This window comes from Oncorhynchus tshawytscha, linkage group LG31 (genome assembly GCF_018296145.1).
Source record: "Oncorhynchus tshawytscha isolate Ot180627B linkage group LG31, Otsh_v2.0, whole genome shotgun sequence".
In the NCBI taxonomy this organism is placed as follows: domain Eukaryota; kingdom Metazoa; phylum Chordata; class Actinopteri; order Salmoniformes; family Salmonidae; genus Oncorhynchus; species Oncorhynchus tshawytscha.
The window spans coordinates 21,953,317-21,970,359 of NC_056459.1; the positions used below are offsets into that span (position 1 = coordinate 21,953,317).

Sequence of the window (17,043 nt, forward strand, 5' to 3'; positions counted from 1 at the left end):
GATGATGATGATGATGATCAGGAGGAGTAAGAGGAGAAGATGATGATGATGGTCAGGAGGAGTAAGAGGAGAATGATCAGGGGGAGGATGATGATGATGATCAGGAGGAGAAGGGGGAGGGGTAATGATGATGGTCAGGAGGAGTAAGAGGAGAAGGGGGATGGGTGATGATGATGATGATCAGGAGGAGTAAAAGAGGGGGAGGAGAAGGGGGGAGGGGGTGGTGATGATGATGATCAGGAGGAGTAAGAGGAGGAGAAGGGGGAGGGATGATGATGATCAGGAGGAGTAAGAGGAGGGGGAGGGTAATGATGATGATGATCAGGAGGAGTAAGAGGAGAAGGGGGAGGGTGATGATGATCAGGATGAGTAAGAGGAGAAGGGGAGGGGTGATGATGATGATCAGGAGGAGTAAGAGGAGGAGAAGGGGGAGGGTGATGATGATGATCAGGAGGAATAAGAGGAGGAGAAGGGGGAGGGTGATGATGATCAGGAGGAGTAAGAGGAGAAGGGGGAGAGTGATGATGATCAGGAGGGAGAGGGGGAGAGTGATGATGATCAGGAGGAGTAAGAGGAGGAGAAGGGGGAGGGTGATGATGATCAGAAGGAGTAAGAGGAGGAGAAGGGGGAGGGAGATGATGATGATCAGGAGGAGTAAGAGGAGGAGAAGGGGGAGGGTGATGATGATGATGATGATCAGGAGGAGTAAGAGGAGAAGGGGGAGGGTGATGATGATGATCAAATCTTTTGGAATTGTTCTATATCATTCAGCATAGAAACACCATACAACATTTTCAGAGGTACATTGTATCGTACATTATCACTTTATCTAAATGTTCTAATACTTGGTCATATTTCTTCACAGTGGTTTCATGCAAACCCCATTATCCAAAAACTTGTTCAAAGTTGCATAAACTAAAAAGTGACATCCAGAATTCAGCTCCACTTTGTTAGAGATAAAACCCTTTAGGTTCCCTTCCCATGGTGCCCTATGTGACAGTTGAGAGGCTCCTCCCCTCCTTTCTCTTCTCTTCTCCTCTGCTCTCCTGTCAGTCAACGGTAGCACCATAAACCCCAGTGGGAACATCTCATCCTGGACAGGCTTATATTCAGCTTGGTGGCACTGCAGCAATGTGATGCAGCCAATGCTAAGGCCAGCTGGCACGCCCTCTGAGCGGCATGACCAGGCCATTTCAAACTGAGAGGCCGGTACACTGGAGGGTCGCTAATTCCTTCACGAAACTCCAAAACAACCCTGGGTGCACAACGGAAAAGGAAAACCAACATATAAATATTGGGCTGAAGAACCATAACTAAAATAGTCTCGGGCAGTAGAGAGAGAGCGAGAGAGAGCGAGAGAGAAGGGGGGTGGGGTGGAGAGAGAGACTTGTATCACGTTGGCTGCATGGTTTGGCTCCTTGTTTGGGTTGGTTTGCAATCGAAAATAAAGTGCACCAACGCACTGATTGCATTCGACAGCCCCTTGTGGATGCCAGAATCCCCCAAACCAGCTGAAACATTCAGCATAGCTCACAAATAATATTGCTGAACATCAGAATACGGTCCAGAAGCTGCATGGAGTTTGATTAAGCTATGCCAAATGTCCCCCTCCATGCTTCCCAAGAATGCTGTAACAGAATGTTGCTCATTCGTCTTCTTGTTCTCTTTATCGCTAAGATATCTTTTTATGGGAATTGTTTGTTTTCTGCTGCTTGCTATTCAAATGGGATGAACACTTGAAATGATTAAAACCTGTGGAGACTTGTAACCGGCCGAGTCCTGACCATAAAAAGAGCCTTGTAACAGGGTGATTGTGATATTATGTAGTCTACAGCCTGCATGTTGCACTGACATACACCGTTTGAGAGATACAGGACCGTGGTGCCCTTTTACACACTCACTAAACTCTCAATACAGTATCTGCCTCCTAAAACCTTAGCTAGCGGCATAATATGTTTGGTCTGGTCAAGCAGAACAGATTGAAGCCAACAACTATGCCTCATTGCCCCCTCTCTACGACATCGCCCCATGATGGAGATCACCAAATGAAAGTAACGTAATCACCGTATTTATTTATTTCATTACGCTTCCTGCCTGCATGCCTTCCTGCCTCCATCCACCTTGTTTTGCTTCCCTCACTCCCTGCCTGTCTCCCTGTGTCTTTGCCTGCCTTCCTGCCTCCCTGCGCTGGAGGAGGTTCGCCTCGTCTCTTCCTCCCTCTGGCTACACTTTAAGAGGCCGTCAATCCTTCTCCTCTTCCTGCAGATTTAAAGCTTTACCTTCCTTTCCTTTCCCCTTCTTTCTTTCTTTCTTTTTTCTTTCCATCACAGAGAAGACAACTTCATTCCGTCCCAGAACGACGGAGGGAAAAGTTCACTTTCTGTCTTTTTAACGGTAAAGGTCAAATATTCCCTCAATAGAGTGAAGAAGGTAAGAAAACAGAAGAAAGGAGGAGTGGAAGGAATAAAAGTGGGCCACTCTGGCTGACGCTTCCCACCAGCACGCTTTTGTTTGGGTTCAGCGCTTTTCAAATCAGCACACTGGGAGATTAAACACACTGTTACACATGCCGCTTCTCTCCACATTAACCTATTATCCCGTGTTGGCTTCTAAATTCTTACCCTGTGAGATTTTGTTTTGGACTTCATATATCAACAGGATAAGACTGTGATTGGGCCTCAAGGCTTTGACCCCCTATTCATCCTGCTCTTTTTCACTTGATAAGAGTTGCAAAGCCGGCTCAAAAATATATTACTCTGTTTCTTTTAAAAGAGTGTTGATAGCTGCGGTGTAGATATCCTCCTCCCACGGCATGTGGTAGTTATTTGGAGAATGACTGGACAGTTATGATGAAGAGATAAATGGTCGGCGTTTGTAGGTATATTTAGTTGCATGGGCTCATGGAAAAGTGTTGAAAGAGGGGGGCACAAGGTGACACGTCCCAGTTTCTCCATTTGTCTCTCTAAGCAAAGGATTCAACTGCCGACAGCTGAGAACAGGCGAGATTCTCTCTCTCTATATCCCTCTGAGCGAGAGAAGATACTGAAGATGAGTGAACTCTGTCCAGAAGACAGAGTAAGCAAACCTCAGAATACCCTTCATTACGCCTGCAGCCCTGCCTGCCTGGTACACAAACACTTCAGCCTCAAATTACACAGCTCTCTCCTTTTCCAAACCTTACTCATACTGTTCTGTTCTCTGTCTCTGCATTTCCCCCCTCAGGAAAGAACATAACCAACGTCACTTCCCTCTAGCTTCTAGTCTTGCAAACTTAAACTAAACTTCACTCAAAACTAACAAAAACAACAGTATTTGACTTCTGAACACCTCCAGTGCAAATATGTTGAATAGGCAGAGTTAGGGTTGCACATTTTGGGGAATATTCAGAGGTGGAAACTTTCCGTGGGAATATATGGGAATTAACGGGAATATATGGGAATTAACGGAAATATATGCAAATTAATATTAATACTGATAAACGTAGATGTTTTTTTGCATTGGATATATTTACCATATCATATGGAGACAGAAACATAAACCTTTTACCGTATCGTAAGTAGACATAATTGCAAATGATTAAATCCTTCCAATAGAAAAAACAAAAAACATTTAGTTACGAATTGAACATTAATTAAATGTGTTGACTCTTCACATGGGATGATTTCACTGAACAACAAAAGAAAGGGAATATTGAGTGATACCCAATGATCCATCACATCTCCCAAAAATGTTTTCAACATACAGTACATCTGTAAAATGATAGTCTAGAAACTAAAGCGTTGGTTGTCTTCCTCTCAGGCTTCCATGTCTTCTCCCTGGACCTCCTCAATGTCTACCTCTTAAACATCAGAATCTGAGGCCTCATTTTCACTGTCACTTTCCAACTTTGTTGAGGATGGCTCGTTGTCAGGCTCAAAAAGCCTCAAATTTGCCCAGATGGCCACCAATTTTTCAAGCCTTGTATTGGTCAGCCTGTTGCGTGCTTTGGTGTGTGTGTTCCAAAATAAGGACCAGTTGCGCTCTGAGCCGGCTGATGTTCGTGGGATTTGGAGGCTGATGGAGGCAACAGGGGAAAGAGCCTTAGATCCACAATGTCCCTTCCACCAGGTGGCTGATGAGATATGTTGGCACGATTGCCATATTGCATCTCCATCCCAAAGCCCTTGCTTGGAAGTGTACTTCACCAGACTGCCAAGAACCTTTCCCTCAGCCAGGCCAAGGTGGCGAGACACAGTCGTGATGAAACCATAGGCCTTGTTGATCTCTGCACCAGACAGGATGCTCTTGCCAGCATACTTGGGGTCTAACATGTACGCTGCGGTGTGTATGGGCTTCAGGCAGAAGTCTTTACACTTTTTGATGTATTTCAGAACTGCAGTTTCCTCTGCTTGGAGCAACAGTGAAGTGGGCAGGGCAGTACGGATTTCTTCTCTTACATCTGAAAGCAGAGTCTGAATATCAGTCAGGATGGCATTGTCTCCCTCAATCCGTGCAATGTCTGCACTCTTATAGACTACTGGTTGAGGGGTGGAGATGATATAGTTAATTATTCCTTGCCCACGAACATTCGACTACCCATCAGAGATGAGTGCAATACAGTCTGCTTTCTCTATGATTTGCTTGACCTTCACTTGAACTCTGTTGAACTCTGCATCCAGTAAATTAGTATATAAAGCATGTCTGGTTGGAGGGGTGTATGCTGGGCGAAGAACATTCGGAAATTTCTTCCAATAAACATTGCCTGTGAGCATCAGAGGGGAACCAGTTACAGACACAGCTCGAGCAAGACATTCATCAGCATTTCTCTGACTACGTTCCTCTATTGGGTCAAAAAAACTTCTGATTCCAGGAGGACCATGAGTTGTTGCTATCGATAATGTTATGACGCTGGCCTGGGGTAGGTTTATGACAGTCATAAATACCTCTCCCTCCCTTTTTCCTCTCTCTACCCTACTGATGTAACTATTGAAAATCCCTTGGTTAACATATAGATTCTGGGAACATCAGAAGGTGGGGGGAAATGAACCACTTTTTGGTAAACCAACCAGTTGAACATATGCGTTGGTACTTAATGAATATGATGTCAGTTCGGTTGTCATCTGAGACATTCTCATCAATGATAGGATGACATAAACTCTACAGTGGAAAGTCTACACATTATAGGTATCAGATTCACGTGGAATTGTTGTGCAATTTAAATGTTTGAATATGAAATTATTCGTGATGGGATGAAATGTGATTTTAGCTTCTAAAATGTGAGAATTGGGTGAATTAGGCCCGAATCATTGGCCCACCCACGTGAAGAGACATTGGTTATAAACTATGAAACACGCCCTCCTCTCCCTTCCTATATAAAGCCTTGACGACAATATAACGTTCTGTTGCGGGTACATTGGGATGACGATCCGATGTCAGAAGGGTTCAGATAATAACTACAGAACGAAGCCAACCTCAGCGTGAGCTTTGGTTGCGAATGGTATGAACTTTGAACTCTTATTCGCTACAGAAGTGATACATCCTAGCCGTTGAGTTAGCAACAGCAGCTGAAAACGTGGGCTAGGAAAGAACAGACTGAGTACCCCGTCTACCACAGAACGACGTTACTACAACATATCCAATTTACCACCAGAGACATTCTTCCGAGAACAGGAAGATCTCTGTTGGCCAACACGACCAGCATCTACGACCAACCTACCGAAGCGCAGCTCAGAGTAAATATTTATTGCATTTTCCTTTTCCAAATGGGCGGTAATTTAGAATGCATAAGATTCTGTATTTGCGATAGAGTAGCTGCCTACGGCCAGATAGAGACATCGCTTCTCCCTTTGTTCTTCAGTCTTCCCGCTCTACCACTCAAACCCAGCCCCCTTTTCTTTGGGTAACCAGCTGTCATATCTGTTCCGTCCGCTAGGGACGTTTTCCTTTATGACATCATTTGTAATCAATGTATGGTTTATTCTGTGTATATGTAATTCTGTGTGATTAGTTAGGTATTTAGTAAATAAATAATTAAACCCAATTTTGTATTGCTGATTCAACTTGTTAGCCAGGGTTCGGGAAGATAACCATTTTTTTTACCTTTATTTAACTTGGCAAGTCAGTTAAGAACAAATTCTTATATTCAATGACGCCTAGGAACAGTGGGTTAACTGCCTGTTCAGGGACAGAACGACAGATTTGTACCATGTCAGCTCGATTTGAACTTGCAACCTTCCGGTTACTAGTCCAACGCTCTAACCACTAGGCTAACCTGCTGCCCCTAATTTAGAACTTTCAGATGAGACTGAAATAAGGTGACAATTGATATTGACTGCTATTGATGTAAAATATTACTAGGTCTTTAAGAGTTTCTTCGGAAGATAACTGCTCTATAAATATTATTTTGTGGTGCCCCGACTTTCTAGTTAATTACATTTACATGATTAGCTTAATCAGGTAATATTAATTACAGAGAAAGGATTTTATAGAATAGCATGTCATATCACTTAATCCGGCATAGCCAGACACAACAATAAGGTGTCTGATTCATAATTTTCACCTCAAATAGAAGTAGAGGGACTTTTGTCAGAGTTTGCTTGTTGTGAGTGCTGAGGGAACGTTATGCACTTGGTCAGATGATTCTGCATCTTTGTTGCATTCTTCACATATGATTTGGCACAGTATTTGCAAATGTACACAGCTTTTCCTTCTACATTAGCTGCAGTGAAATGTCTCCACACATGAGATAGTGCTCGTGGCATTTTCCTGTAAAGATTAGAAAAACAAATGTTGAAAAACTCAGAATACAATTCCCTGTGCAGATAAATAGTTAAGCAGTTAGATTAAACAACTCCTTTGTAAGACAAATGTTTTAGAATGAAACATGTATGGAAATAAATGAACTACCACTCCTCGGTTAGCAGGCTCAAGCAAGCTAAAAACCCACATCGTAGCAAAAACGAACTAGCAGAAATGGTTAATAAATTAGAAATGATTTAAACACACTTTGCTATAGGGTACTATTTACTAGTTAACAAAAAATAACGTATGTCATATAAAATATATTCACCCCACCCAGTATTGTAAAACTTACCAGAAAGCATGTAGTTCTTCTTTCATATAATATGTAGCGCAGGCTCAATAGCATCTCATTAGTGTGCAAGATCTTGAGAATCAGCTGTACATGTGATGGAAGAATGAACTGTGCATGCAGAGGGTTGCAATTCCATTGAATTGGGGATAGTTTAACCAAAATATGCCACAAGACCTAGAATGGCCTTATCTGTATCCCACAAAAAAGGTTCACTGATATAAGCTAACTTTTTTAATGAATTTAAGCACAATTCGCCAAATTCAAGGGCTTAACTTCCCATGGAAAGTTTCCGACCCATTTTAAAAATGTATTTATGATGAAAACAGCAAAAACACTCCCTTCGTTGGACTGCATTTAAAATGGCACCTTCTTCCCTATAGAGTGCACTAGGATGCCATTTAGGATGTAATTTCAGACGCAGATCCAGTTACCTGCTCTGCGGGCCTCGAAGCAGGCCATGCCCATCTCCTCCTTCAGCTCCTCGTTCTCCACGGCAATGGCCTCGCCCACGGCAACGAAGCGACCCACAGCAACACTAACAGCCTGGCCCACCCTCTGTATGGCCTGCTGCGTCCGCTCAGACTTCTTTGGTTTGTCTTTGTGATTGATCAGGGTGGTGATCTAGAAGGATACAGAGACAGAGACTAGTCAGTGAGGTGTGCCTTGTGTGTTTGTAATATAGGTGTACAGCAGTGGTCACCAACCGGTCGATCGCGATGAATTTCTGTGATAAACTCAACAATAAAGCCGTGTGTTCCTATTCTTTCCGTTTCCCGCTGTTGACGGTAGGTGCACTTGATTCAGCAGCCCTAGCGCCGGGAAGGCAAATTGTTCCCATTTTAAACCATTTCATGTGTCTGAAGGTAGAACTCCGCCTACCCGGCAGGCCCAGAGAGCAAATCAAGTGCACCTATAGGCCTAATGCTAGTAAATCAGATATTTCAGATCACCATGTCTACACAGTTTCCTCGCTCCATAGACTGTAAAAAGAAGCCTTGAACTCACAGCAAAGTTGATCCTGTGAGATTTCAGAACATTTAAAACCATGAGTAGAGAGAGACTCAACGAATACAGCAGAGAGGTGCTGTTTTTATGAGTGAGTTCATGTTTAAGTTGTTATTCAGCACTGTCAACACTTAGTTCATCAGTTTTATAAGCCATAAAATGCAAGTGTTTCGATAAGCTTGCTTTGTTGTTATTTCTCTGGTCATAGGAGTAACAACATTAATTGGTTCATGAGGCAGAAGTAATGCAGTGCAACTTAAGCCTCACCATCAGCTGGAAGACTGTGTCCCCTTTTCTCAGTTGAGGGAGGGAGAGAGGAGGGACAGTGAGTCGGGTGAGAGGCAGCCTCCCCTCAGACTGACCATCAGATGCAGCCCATTAGCACAGTAAACAAAACAAGCTAATTATTATGCTCACTCAGCTGTGCCTCACAAGTAATAGAACAAATGATCTATTGCCAGTGTGATCATATACCTACAATTTTGAAATATAATTTAAAAAGATGGTCTGAGAAGAACAACATCGTCTGGGCAATTCAGGCGTAGCCAATATGCAGTGATAATGTTTTGGGCCTATAGCCTACTGCACAAACCTCATTACTACATAACTGTTTTTAATTAGTTAATGTTGCATAGGCTCATGTTTTTTAAGTCATGTTTAAAAAAATCTGAGCGGTAGATCTCGGCTTGCATTTTGACTCAGAAAGTGATCTTGATTCAGAAAAGGTTGTTGACCACTGGTGTATAGGAACCGTGTAAAGGAATCATATTTTGAAGTACCTGAGAATGCTGTCATAGCTGGTGAGGAAATGGTCATTTGAAGATTGCTGCTGTCCTCAACCTGACTCAGCATACCAACCAGTTTCCCTAAAACAAATCACCGTCTTGTCATGGAAAATTTCTAAATTAGACATACTATGCTGTTTTTACTTAGAGAATTGTCCATTGTATATGCTTGTGATTTTTTTTGCTGATGCAGGATTGTTGTCTTTTGTGACTTAGTTAGCCTGGGTATACAGATAAGAGCTGGGTGCGACCGCACTATGTATCATGACTCAAGGCGAGACCCAAATGCAGACACAGGAGGCAGATGGTTGGAGTTTAAGATGTTTAATAAATCCAAAGGGGAGTAGGCAAGAGAATGGTCATGAACAGGCAAAATGTCAATATCAGATCAGAGTCCAAGAGGTACCGAAGGGCAGGCAGACTCGAGGTCAGGGCAGGCAGAATGGTCAGGCAGGTCGGGCATAGAGTCCAGAAAACAGACAAGGGTTTGAACCGGGAGGACTAGCAAAAGGAGAATTGAAAAAGGAGTACGGGAAAAAATACGCTGGTTGACTTGATAAACATACAAGACGATCTGGCACAGAGAGATAGGAAACACAGGGATAAATACACTGGGGAAAATAAGTGACACCTGGAGGGGATGGAGACAATCACAAGGACAGGTGAAACAGATCAGGGTGAGACAGTTTGTGACATCCTGTTTGAACTATCTGCAGGAACTCCTCTGTGTGGAAACTTGCAGGAAAGATCAGACAATGGTGGCAACATCAGCTATCTTAATCTACACAGACAAGCTAAATGCCTTTTTTATACACTATGTTCCCCACCCCTGTTTACACACATCTGCTAACTGCCACATAGACAAAAAGATTGAACTTTTTTATAAAAGCTGAGAGACAACTCTGTTCGTTGGGCCTTAACTTAGTACTGTTGAAGAGCATAGTTGACTGCTCCATTTTTTCAAATCTTATAATAAAGTTGTTGTTTGAAGATTCTGCAGTCTCTCGTCTCTTCGAACAGTTAAAATCCCCTACAGTCTACACAGTAACGGTGAGTGGGTAAAATCACTGGGGGGAAAAGCCATATTACAAAGCCATTATTATGTGTTGCGATAATTGCGTTGTTTGCTCTATAATCTGTTAGTTCATATGCCTTGACGCCATAATATATAGGCCTATAGGCCCAGAATAAATTCAGCCACACTTTTGTTTCATCACAAAACCGGAGAGCAACATCTGTCCGGTGAAGTCCACGAAACATATTGCATGTAACAAGCAGTTACATTACCTACAGCAGGGTCAAGCAAGTCACCATTTCCAACATTTTCGGACTACTAAACAACTATTGATTTAGAAAACCAGAGAGTTACTGCAAGTTGCAAAGAAAACAGGAGCTGCCGCCACTATTTCAGCACCATTTCAACTTTAACATTTCAACATCTTCAAATCACATATGCTTAGTCTAATACAGTGACAACTAAAAGATACCAAAAACAATTTAGTCCAATCAACATAAGCTAAATATGATGTGGCTGTCCATAGTACTAATTTGTGTGTGTGTATGTGTGTGTGTGTGTGTGCGTGCTCGCAAGTAGAGAAAACATGTGAACTCACCCTACTTTTAGAGAAATGCCAATGCCCATCCCCCTCTCTTTCATGTTGCCAAAATGGTCTATGATTCTGTATGATTCTGATTGGCTACCTGGCTAAAATGCTTTCCCACTAGCCTAACTTCATGGGCAATGATGAGCCAGCTAGTTAACACTAGCCTTCTACATGGTCAGGATTTGGCCAGGGTTGTTCCGGTTTTGGTCCCTAGATGCCCCCATTGTGCTTTTTTGACCCTTTTGTTTTCCCTTGTTCCCAGTTATTATTTGCACCTGTGCCTCGTTTCCTTTGATTGTATTTAAACCCTTCGTTTTCCTCAGTTCTTTGCTCTGTGTTTGAATGTTGGCACCCAGCCCCAGTGATGCTGTGAACATTTGTTGCTCCAGTTGGACTCGCTTGTGGTATTCTGTTTTTGTTCTTATTTATTTTTGATTATCTTTTGAGGCTTTTTTCTGCTGTACCTACCACCTTGTGGATTTACCTTTTTGACTTGGAGGATTCTTTGTTCTCTTGGAATTACTTTTGACGTTGTGGACTTATATTTTTGCCTGAAGAACTTTCCTTTTACTTTCTTAAAACACCGTCTCCAGTACTGCTGTGTCTGCCTTATATCCTGGGTTCTGCTGACTATTTGTGGCTCAGTTTGCTAAGTGACTGTTTCTCACACTGGAGACCTGGGTTTGTAACCAGGTCCTGACATACATCAGGCAAGGGGCACAATGTATGAATTTATGGTTGGATCAGAACCACCGTTATAATCATTGGCCAGTACTGAGAATTAAGTAAAACCACAAGACCAAATCCCTATTTCCATCCATTACTAATTTAGGAAAGGGTCAATTTGAGCTAGCTAGCCACCGGAGGACAACAACAATATCGAGATGCAATAATTCAAGTTTATTCTGTCAATGGCGTTTCTCTTGATGTGATGTGATTGGTGTGAAGCCATATCCAAACTGGCTTCCCTTGACACTTTTTTTTGGTGGACCTGGACCATTCACAGTTGAGCTCGCTCAGTTTAGCTCAACATTGATTGGCTATTATTTCATAATTTGTTTATTAAGGGCGGCCAAATGCTCGCTGGCTTCTCTTGCATTCAATGCTGCGGGCGGCAACAATATCATCCTCTTTATGACCAGACAGCATCAGTACGGGCGGCAACAATATCCTCTTTATGACCAGACAGCATCAGATACATGGGCTATCCATACAGAGACAGAGGTGCGCTGTTTCATTTGCTCAGATACTTTCTCTGGTGAGATACATTCAGCCTTTTGCAAATTGAACGACAATTATGAAACAACAAAAGATACATAATATATATAATTTTGGGGGGAAATCCTGGTTTCCTTAGGCATCCATCCAGCCTCAGGACTACCTGGCATGATGACTCCTTGCTGTCCCCAGTCCACCTGGCCGTGCTGCTGCTCCAGTTTCAACTGTTCTGCCTGCGGCTATGGAACCCTAACCTGTTCACCGGACGTGCTACCTGTCCCAGACCTGCTGTTTTCAACTCTATAGAGACAGCAGGAGCGGTAGGGATACTCCTAATGATCGGCTATGAAAAGCCAACTGACATTTACTCCTGAGGTGCTGACTTGCTGCACCCTCGACAACTACTGTGATTATTATTATTTGACCATGCTGGTCATTTATGAACATTTTAACATCTTGGCCATGTTCTGTTATAATCTCCACCCGGCACAGCCAGAAGAGGACTGGCCACCCCTCATAGCCTGGTTCCGCTCTAGGTTTCTTCCTAGGTTTTGGCCTTTCTAGGGAGTTTTTCCTAGCCACTATGCTTCTACACCTGCATTGCATGCTGTTTGGGGTTTTAGGCTGGGTTTCTGTACAGCACTTTGAGATATCAGCTGATGTAAGAAGAGCTATATAAATCAATTTGAGTCTACCCCGTCCACTGTACAGCACGTAAACACAGGCCGTGTTTCTACCACTTTCCCCAAGTGAATACACGGAAGAAAAGTCTAAATGATAGTTATTTATTTTTCACGGAGAGACAGAGAACTGTTTGCTGATTTCCTATGGAGTAACAGGTGGAGAGCCGGCAGTGAGACAGCAGGAGAGAAGAGCTCAGCATCTACACCCACACCCACACACACACACCCACACAGTCGCATGCACTGACACTAGGGCTGTGAACGTTTAACTTCTTGGATATAGGGGGCACTCTTTTAATTTATGGATAAAAAAACGTGCCCGTTTTAAGTGCAATATTTTGTCACGAAAAGATGCTCGACTATGCATATAATTGGCAGCTTTGGAAAGAAAACACTCTAAGGTTTCCAAAACTGCAAAGATATTATCTGTGAGTGCCACAGAACTCATGCTACAGGCGAAACCAAGATGAAACTTCAACCAGGAAATGGGCAGAATTTTTGAAGCTCTGTTTCCCATTGTCTCCTTATATGGCTGTGAATGCGACTGCCCTTTCTATCGTTTCTCCAAGGTGTCTGCAGCATTGTGACGTATTTGTAGGCATATCATTGGAAGATTGGCCATAAGAGACTACATTTACCAGGGGTCCGCCCGGTGTCCTTTGTCTAAATTGGTGCGTAATCTACAAGCTGCACGCAGTCATCCAGTGATTGAGAGGAGAGAGGAGGCTTTCAACGAACGATATATCATGAAGAGATATGTGAAAAACACCTTGAGGATTGATTCTAAACAACGTTTACCATGTTTCAGTCGATATTATGGAGTTAATTTGGAAAAAAGTTTGGCGTTTTGAAGACTGAATTTTCGGGTTTTTTTGGTAGCCAAACGTGACGCACCAAATGGAGCAATTTCTCCTAAACAAATAATCTTTCAGGAAAAACTGAGCATTTGCTATCTAACTGAGAGTCTCCTCATTGAAAACATCTGAAGTTCTTCAAAGGTAATGATTTTATTTGAATGATTCTGGTTTTTGTGAAAATGTTGCCTGCTGATGCTAACGCTAAATGCTACACTAAATGCTACGCTTGCTGCGCTAGCTGTTACACAAATGCTTGTTTTGCTATGGTTGAGAAGCATATTTTGAAAATCTAAGATGACAGTGTTGTTAACAAAAGGCTAAGCTTGAGAGCTAGCATATTAATTTCATTTCATTTGCGATTTTCATGAATAGTTAACGTTGTGTTATGCTAATGAGCTGCGGGGATAATTACACTCCTGGATACAGGTTTTTTTCGTAGCTAAACGTGACGCACCAAACGGAGCGATTTCTCCTAAACAAATAATCTTTCAGGAAAAACTGAGCATTTGCTATCTAACTGAGAGTCTCCTCATTGAAAACATCTGAAGTTCTTCAAAGGTAAATGATTTTATTTGAATGATCTTCTGGTTTTTGTGAAAATGTTGCCTGCTGATGCTAACGCTAAATGCTACGCTAAATGCTACGCTAGCTGCGCTAGCTGTTACACAAATGCTTATTTTGCTATGGTTGAGAAGCATATTTTGAAAATCTGAGATGACAGTGTTGTTAACAAAAAGCTAAGCTTGAGAGCTAGCATATTAATTTCATTTCATTTGCGATTTTCATGAATAGTTAACGTTGCGTTATGGTAATGAGCTTGAGGCTGTATTTACGATCCCGGATCCGGGATGGCTCGACGCAAGAAGTTAAACAAAATTAGAATCGTTAACGTTTAGAAAAAACGTTTTCCCTTTACAAAACAAAAGTCACAAAACTACCACTAACAGGTCCCGATCATCATCATAAAGACAAAAATACAAATGATACAAATACCTAATCCAACAATGCTGTAACGCTACTTTTTGCCACAGACATAAAACGCTCAGCACGTCATCGTTGTTAACAGTTGAAAAAATGGCAGTGAGACAGGGAAGCAACCGCAGCGAAGTCCTGTATGACAATACTTTCACAAGTTAAACGAGAAGGTGGTGAGAAACACAGTGGAACTGAGCTAGTGGCAGTACAGGTGCAATACTTAACCATCTAAAAAGGGGGGCACCGTGAGACCCCGAAACTGTGCAGGCCAATAACAACAGACATTAGACAGGTTCACATAAAAGAAGTGCAAGAAGGGACGGAGTGAAGAAAATCACAGTGCTGATTACAGAAACGATTCCAGTTGATATGCAGCCATTGTCAATGGTAGAGGATATCGGCTTTACTGCTCTGACGGCACATCTAGAAGAACCAACTTGTACAATGATTGCTCTGCATGTTCAAAGTGCTCTAAAACACCCCATGCATGGCGTTAAAAACAAATTGTTGGACGTCTATGAACACGCTGTCATACATCACTGCAATGAGTCATCACATTGATGAGAGGTGGGATATGAAGTCCCATGTACTGAAGACCAGTAGCAGTCAGTGCCGTTTAAGATGAGGGAGGACACTTTTTTTCATGAACATGGCCTTATTTCTATTTTTGCATATTGGATGACTGTCATTCATATTCCATTCACCAGTTCAATGTAACATCGAAAGGTTTAGGCTACTACATGATACTCAAATTTTCCCTATACCCATCATGAGGGTACTACAATCTAGCATATGAATGAAAGTTTACAACGTAGGTGCACACAGGTCGAGAGAAACATTTGAGATGACAGACAGTGAGACATGGACAGACAGTGACACATTCAATACTGCCTTATATACAATACCGCCTTACCTGCATCTAGCTTATCTAGGGTGTGATCATTAGTCCAACAGTTGTAGACAAGAGTTTCTATTGGACAAATTCTAGTATTTTTACCCATGTTTCTTTGCTTCCAGAATCGGCGGAATGAATACACCCCTGATCACGAATAAACACAGTTCACATTGTATTCCTTCTCGCCTTTATGCACTCTCGTCCTCTCACCTTTTCTCTTTGTTTGTGGACTTCAATGAACAACACATCAGCTATATGTGACCAGGCAAAAAAAAACATTGCAAGCCAAACCATATCATAACCACTACACACAGCCCACATCGTTGTCCCCATATTAGCTAAAGTAACGTCCTAGTCATCATAGCTAATAGAACTGAGGTGTCAGGTAGCCTAGTGGTTAGAGCGTTGGACTAATAACCGAAAGGTTGCAAGATCAAAACCCCAAGCTGACAAGGTACAAATCTGTCGCTCTACCCCTGAACAAGGCAGTTAACCCACAGTTCCTAGGCCGTCATTTATTGAAATTAAGAATTAGTTCTTAACTGACTTGCCTCGGTAATAAAAGTAACAATTCCCTGTTTTAGGTCAGTTAGGATCATCACTATATTTTAAGAATGTGAAATGTCAGGATAATAGTAGAAAGAATGATTTATTTCAGCTTTTATTTCTTTCGTCACATTCCCAGTGGGTCAGAAGTTTACATACACTCAATTAGTATTTGGTAGCATAGCTTTTAATTTGTTAAACTTGGGTCAAATGTTTCGGGTAGCCTTCCACAAGCTTCCCACAATAATTTTGGCCCATTCCTCCTGACAGAGCTGGTGTAACTGAGCCAGGTTTGTAACCCTCCTTGCTCGCTCACGCCTTTTCAGTTCTGCCCAAAATGATCTATAGGATTGAGGTCAGGGCTTTGTGATTTCTCCAATACCTTGACTTTGTTGTCCTTAAGCCAATTTGCCACAACTTTGGAAGTATGCTTGGGGTCATTGTCCATTTGGTAGACCCATTTGCGACCAAGATTTAACTTCCCGACGGATGTCTTGAGATGATGCTTCAATATATCCACATAATTTTCCTCCCTCATGATGCCATCTATTTTGTGAAGTGCACTAATCCCTCCTGCGGCAAAGCACCCCCACAACATGATGCTGCCACCCGCTTGATTCACGGTTGGGATGGTGTTCTTCGGCTTGCAAGCATCCCCCTTCTTCCTCCAAACATAACAATGGTCATTATGGCCAAACAGTTCTATTTTTGTTTCATCAGACCAGAGGACCTTTCTCCAAAAAGTACGATCTTTGTCCCCATGTGCAGTTCCAAACCGTAGTCTGGCTTTTTTATGGCGGTTTTGGAGCAGTGGATTCTTCCTTGCTGAGCGGCCATTCAGGTTATGTCGATATAGGACTCGTTTTACTGTGGATATAGATGCTTTTGTACATGTTTCCTCCAGCATCTTCACAAAGTCCTTTGCTGTTGTTCTGTGATTGACTTGCACTTTTTGCACCAAAGTATGTTCATCTCTAGGGGACAGAATGTGTCTCCTTCCTGAGCAGTATGACAGCTGGGTGGTCCCATGGTGTTCATACTTGCGTACTATTGTTTGCACAGATGAGCGTGGTACCTTCAGGTACCTTGTACAGATGAATGTGGTACCTTCAGGTTTGGAAATTGCTCCCAAGGATGAACCAGACTTGTGGAGGTCTACAATTATTTTTTCTGAGGTCTTGGCTGATTTCTTTTGATTTTCCCATGATGTCAAGCAAAGAGGCACTGAGTTTGAAGGTAGGCCTTGAAATACATCCACAGGCACACCTCCAACTGACTCAAATGATGTCAATTAGACTTTCAGACGCTTCTAAAGCCATGACATCATTTTCGTTAATTTTCCAAGCTGTTTAAAGGCACAGTCAACTTAGTGTATGTAAACTTCTGACCCACTGGAAATGTGA

The 17,043-nt window shown here is 42.4% G+C and overlaps 1 protein-coding gene across 4 annotated transcripts in view; it reads right to left on the bottom strand.

Moving 5' to 3' along the window:
- Nucleotides 1-17,043, bottom strand: part of ctnnal1 (catenin (cadherin-associated protein), alpha-like 1) — a 135,779-nt gene that overhangs the window by 48,279 nt on the left and 70,457 nt on the right. For all 4 annotated transcript variants that reach the window (XM_042310014.1, XM_042310012.1, XM_042310015.1 and 1 more), the window contains exon 2: nucleotides 7,504-7,693. In XM_042310014.1, coding sequence (XP_042165948.1) covers nucleotides 7,504-7,693 — 190 coding nt within the window. The remainder of the gene's footprint in view (nucleotides 1-7,503; nucleotides 7,694-17,043) is intronic.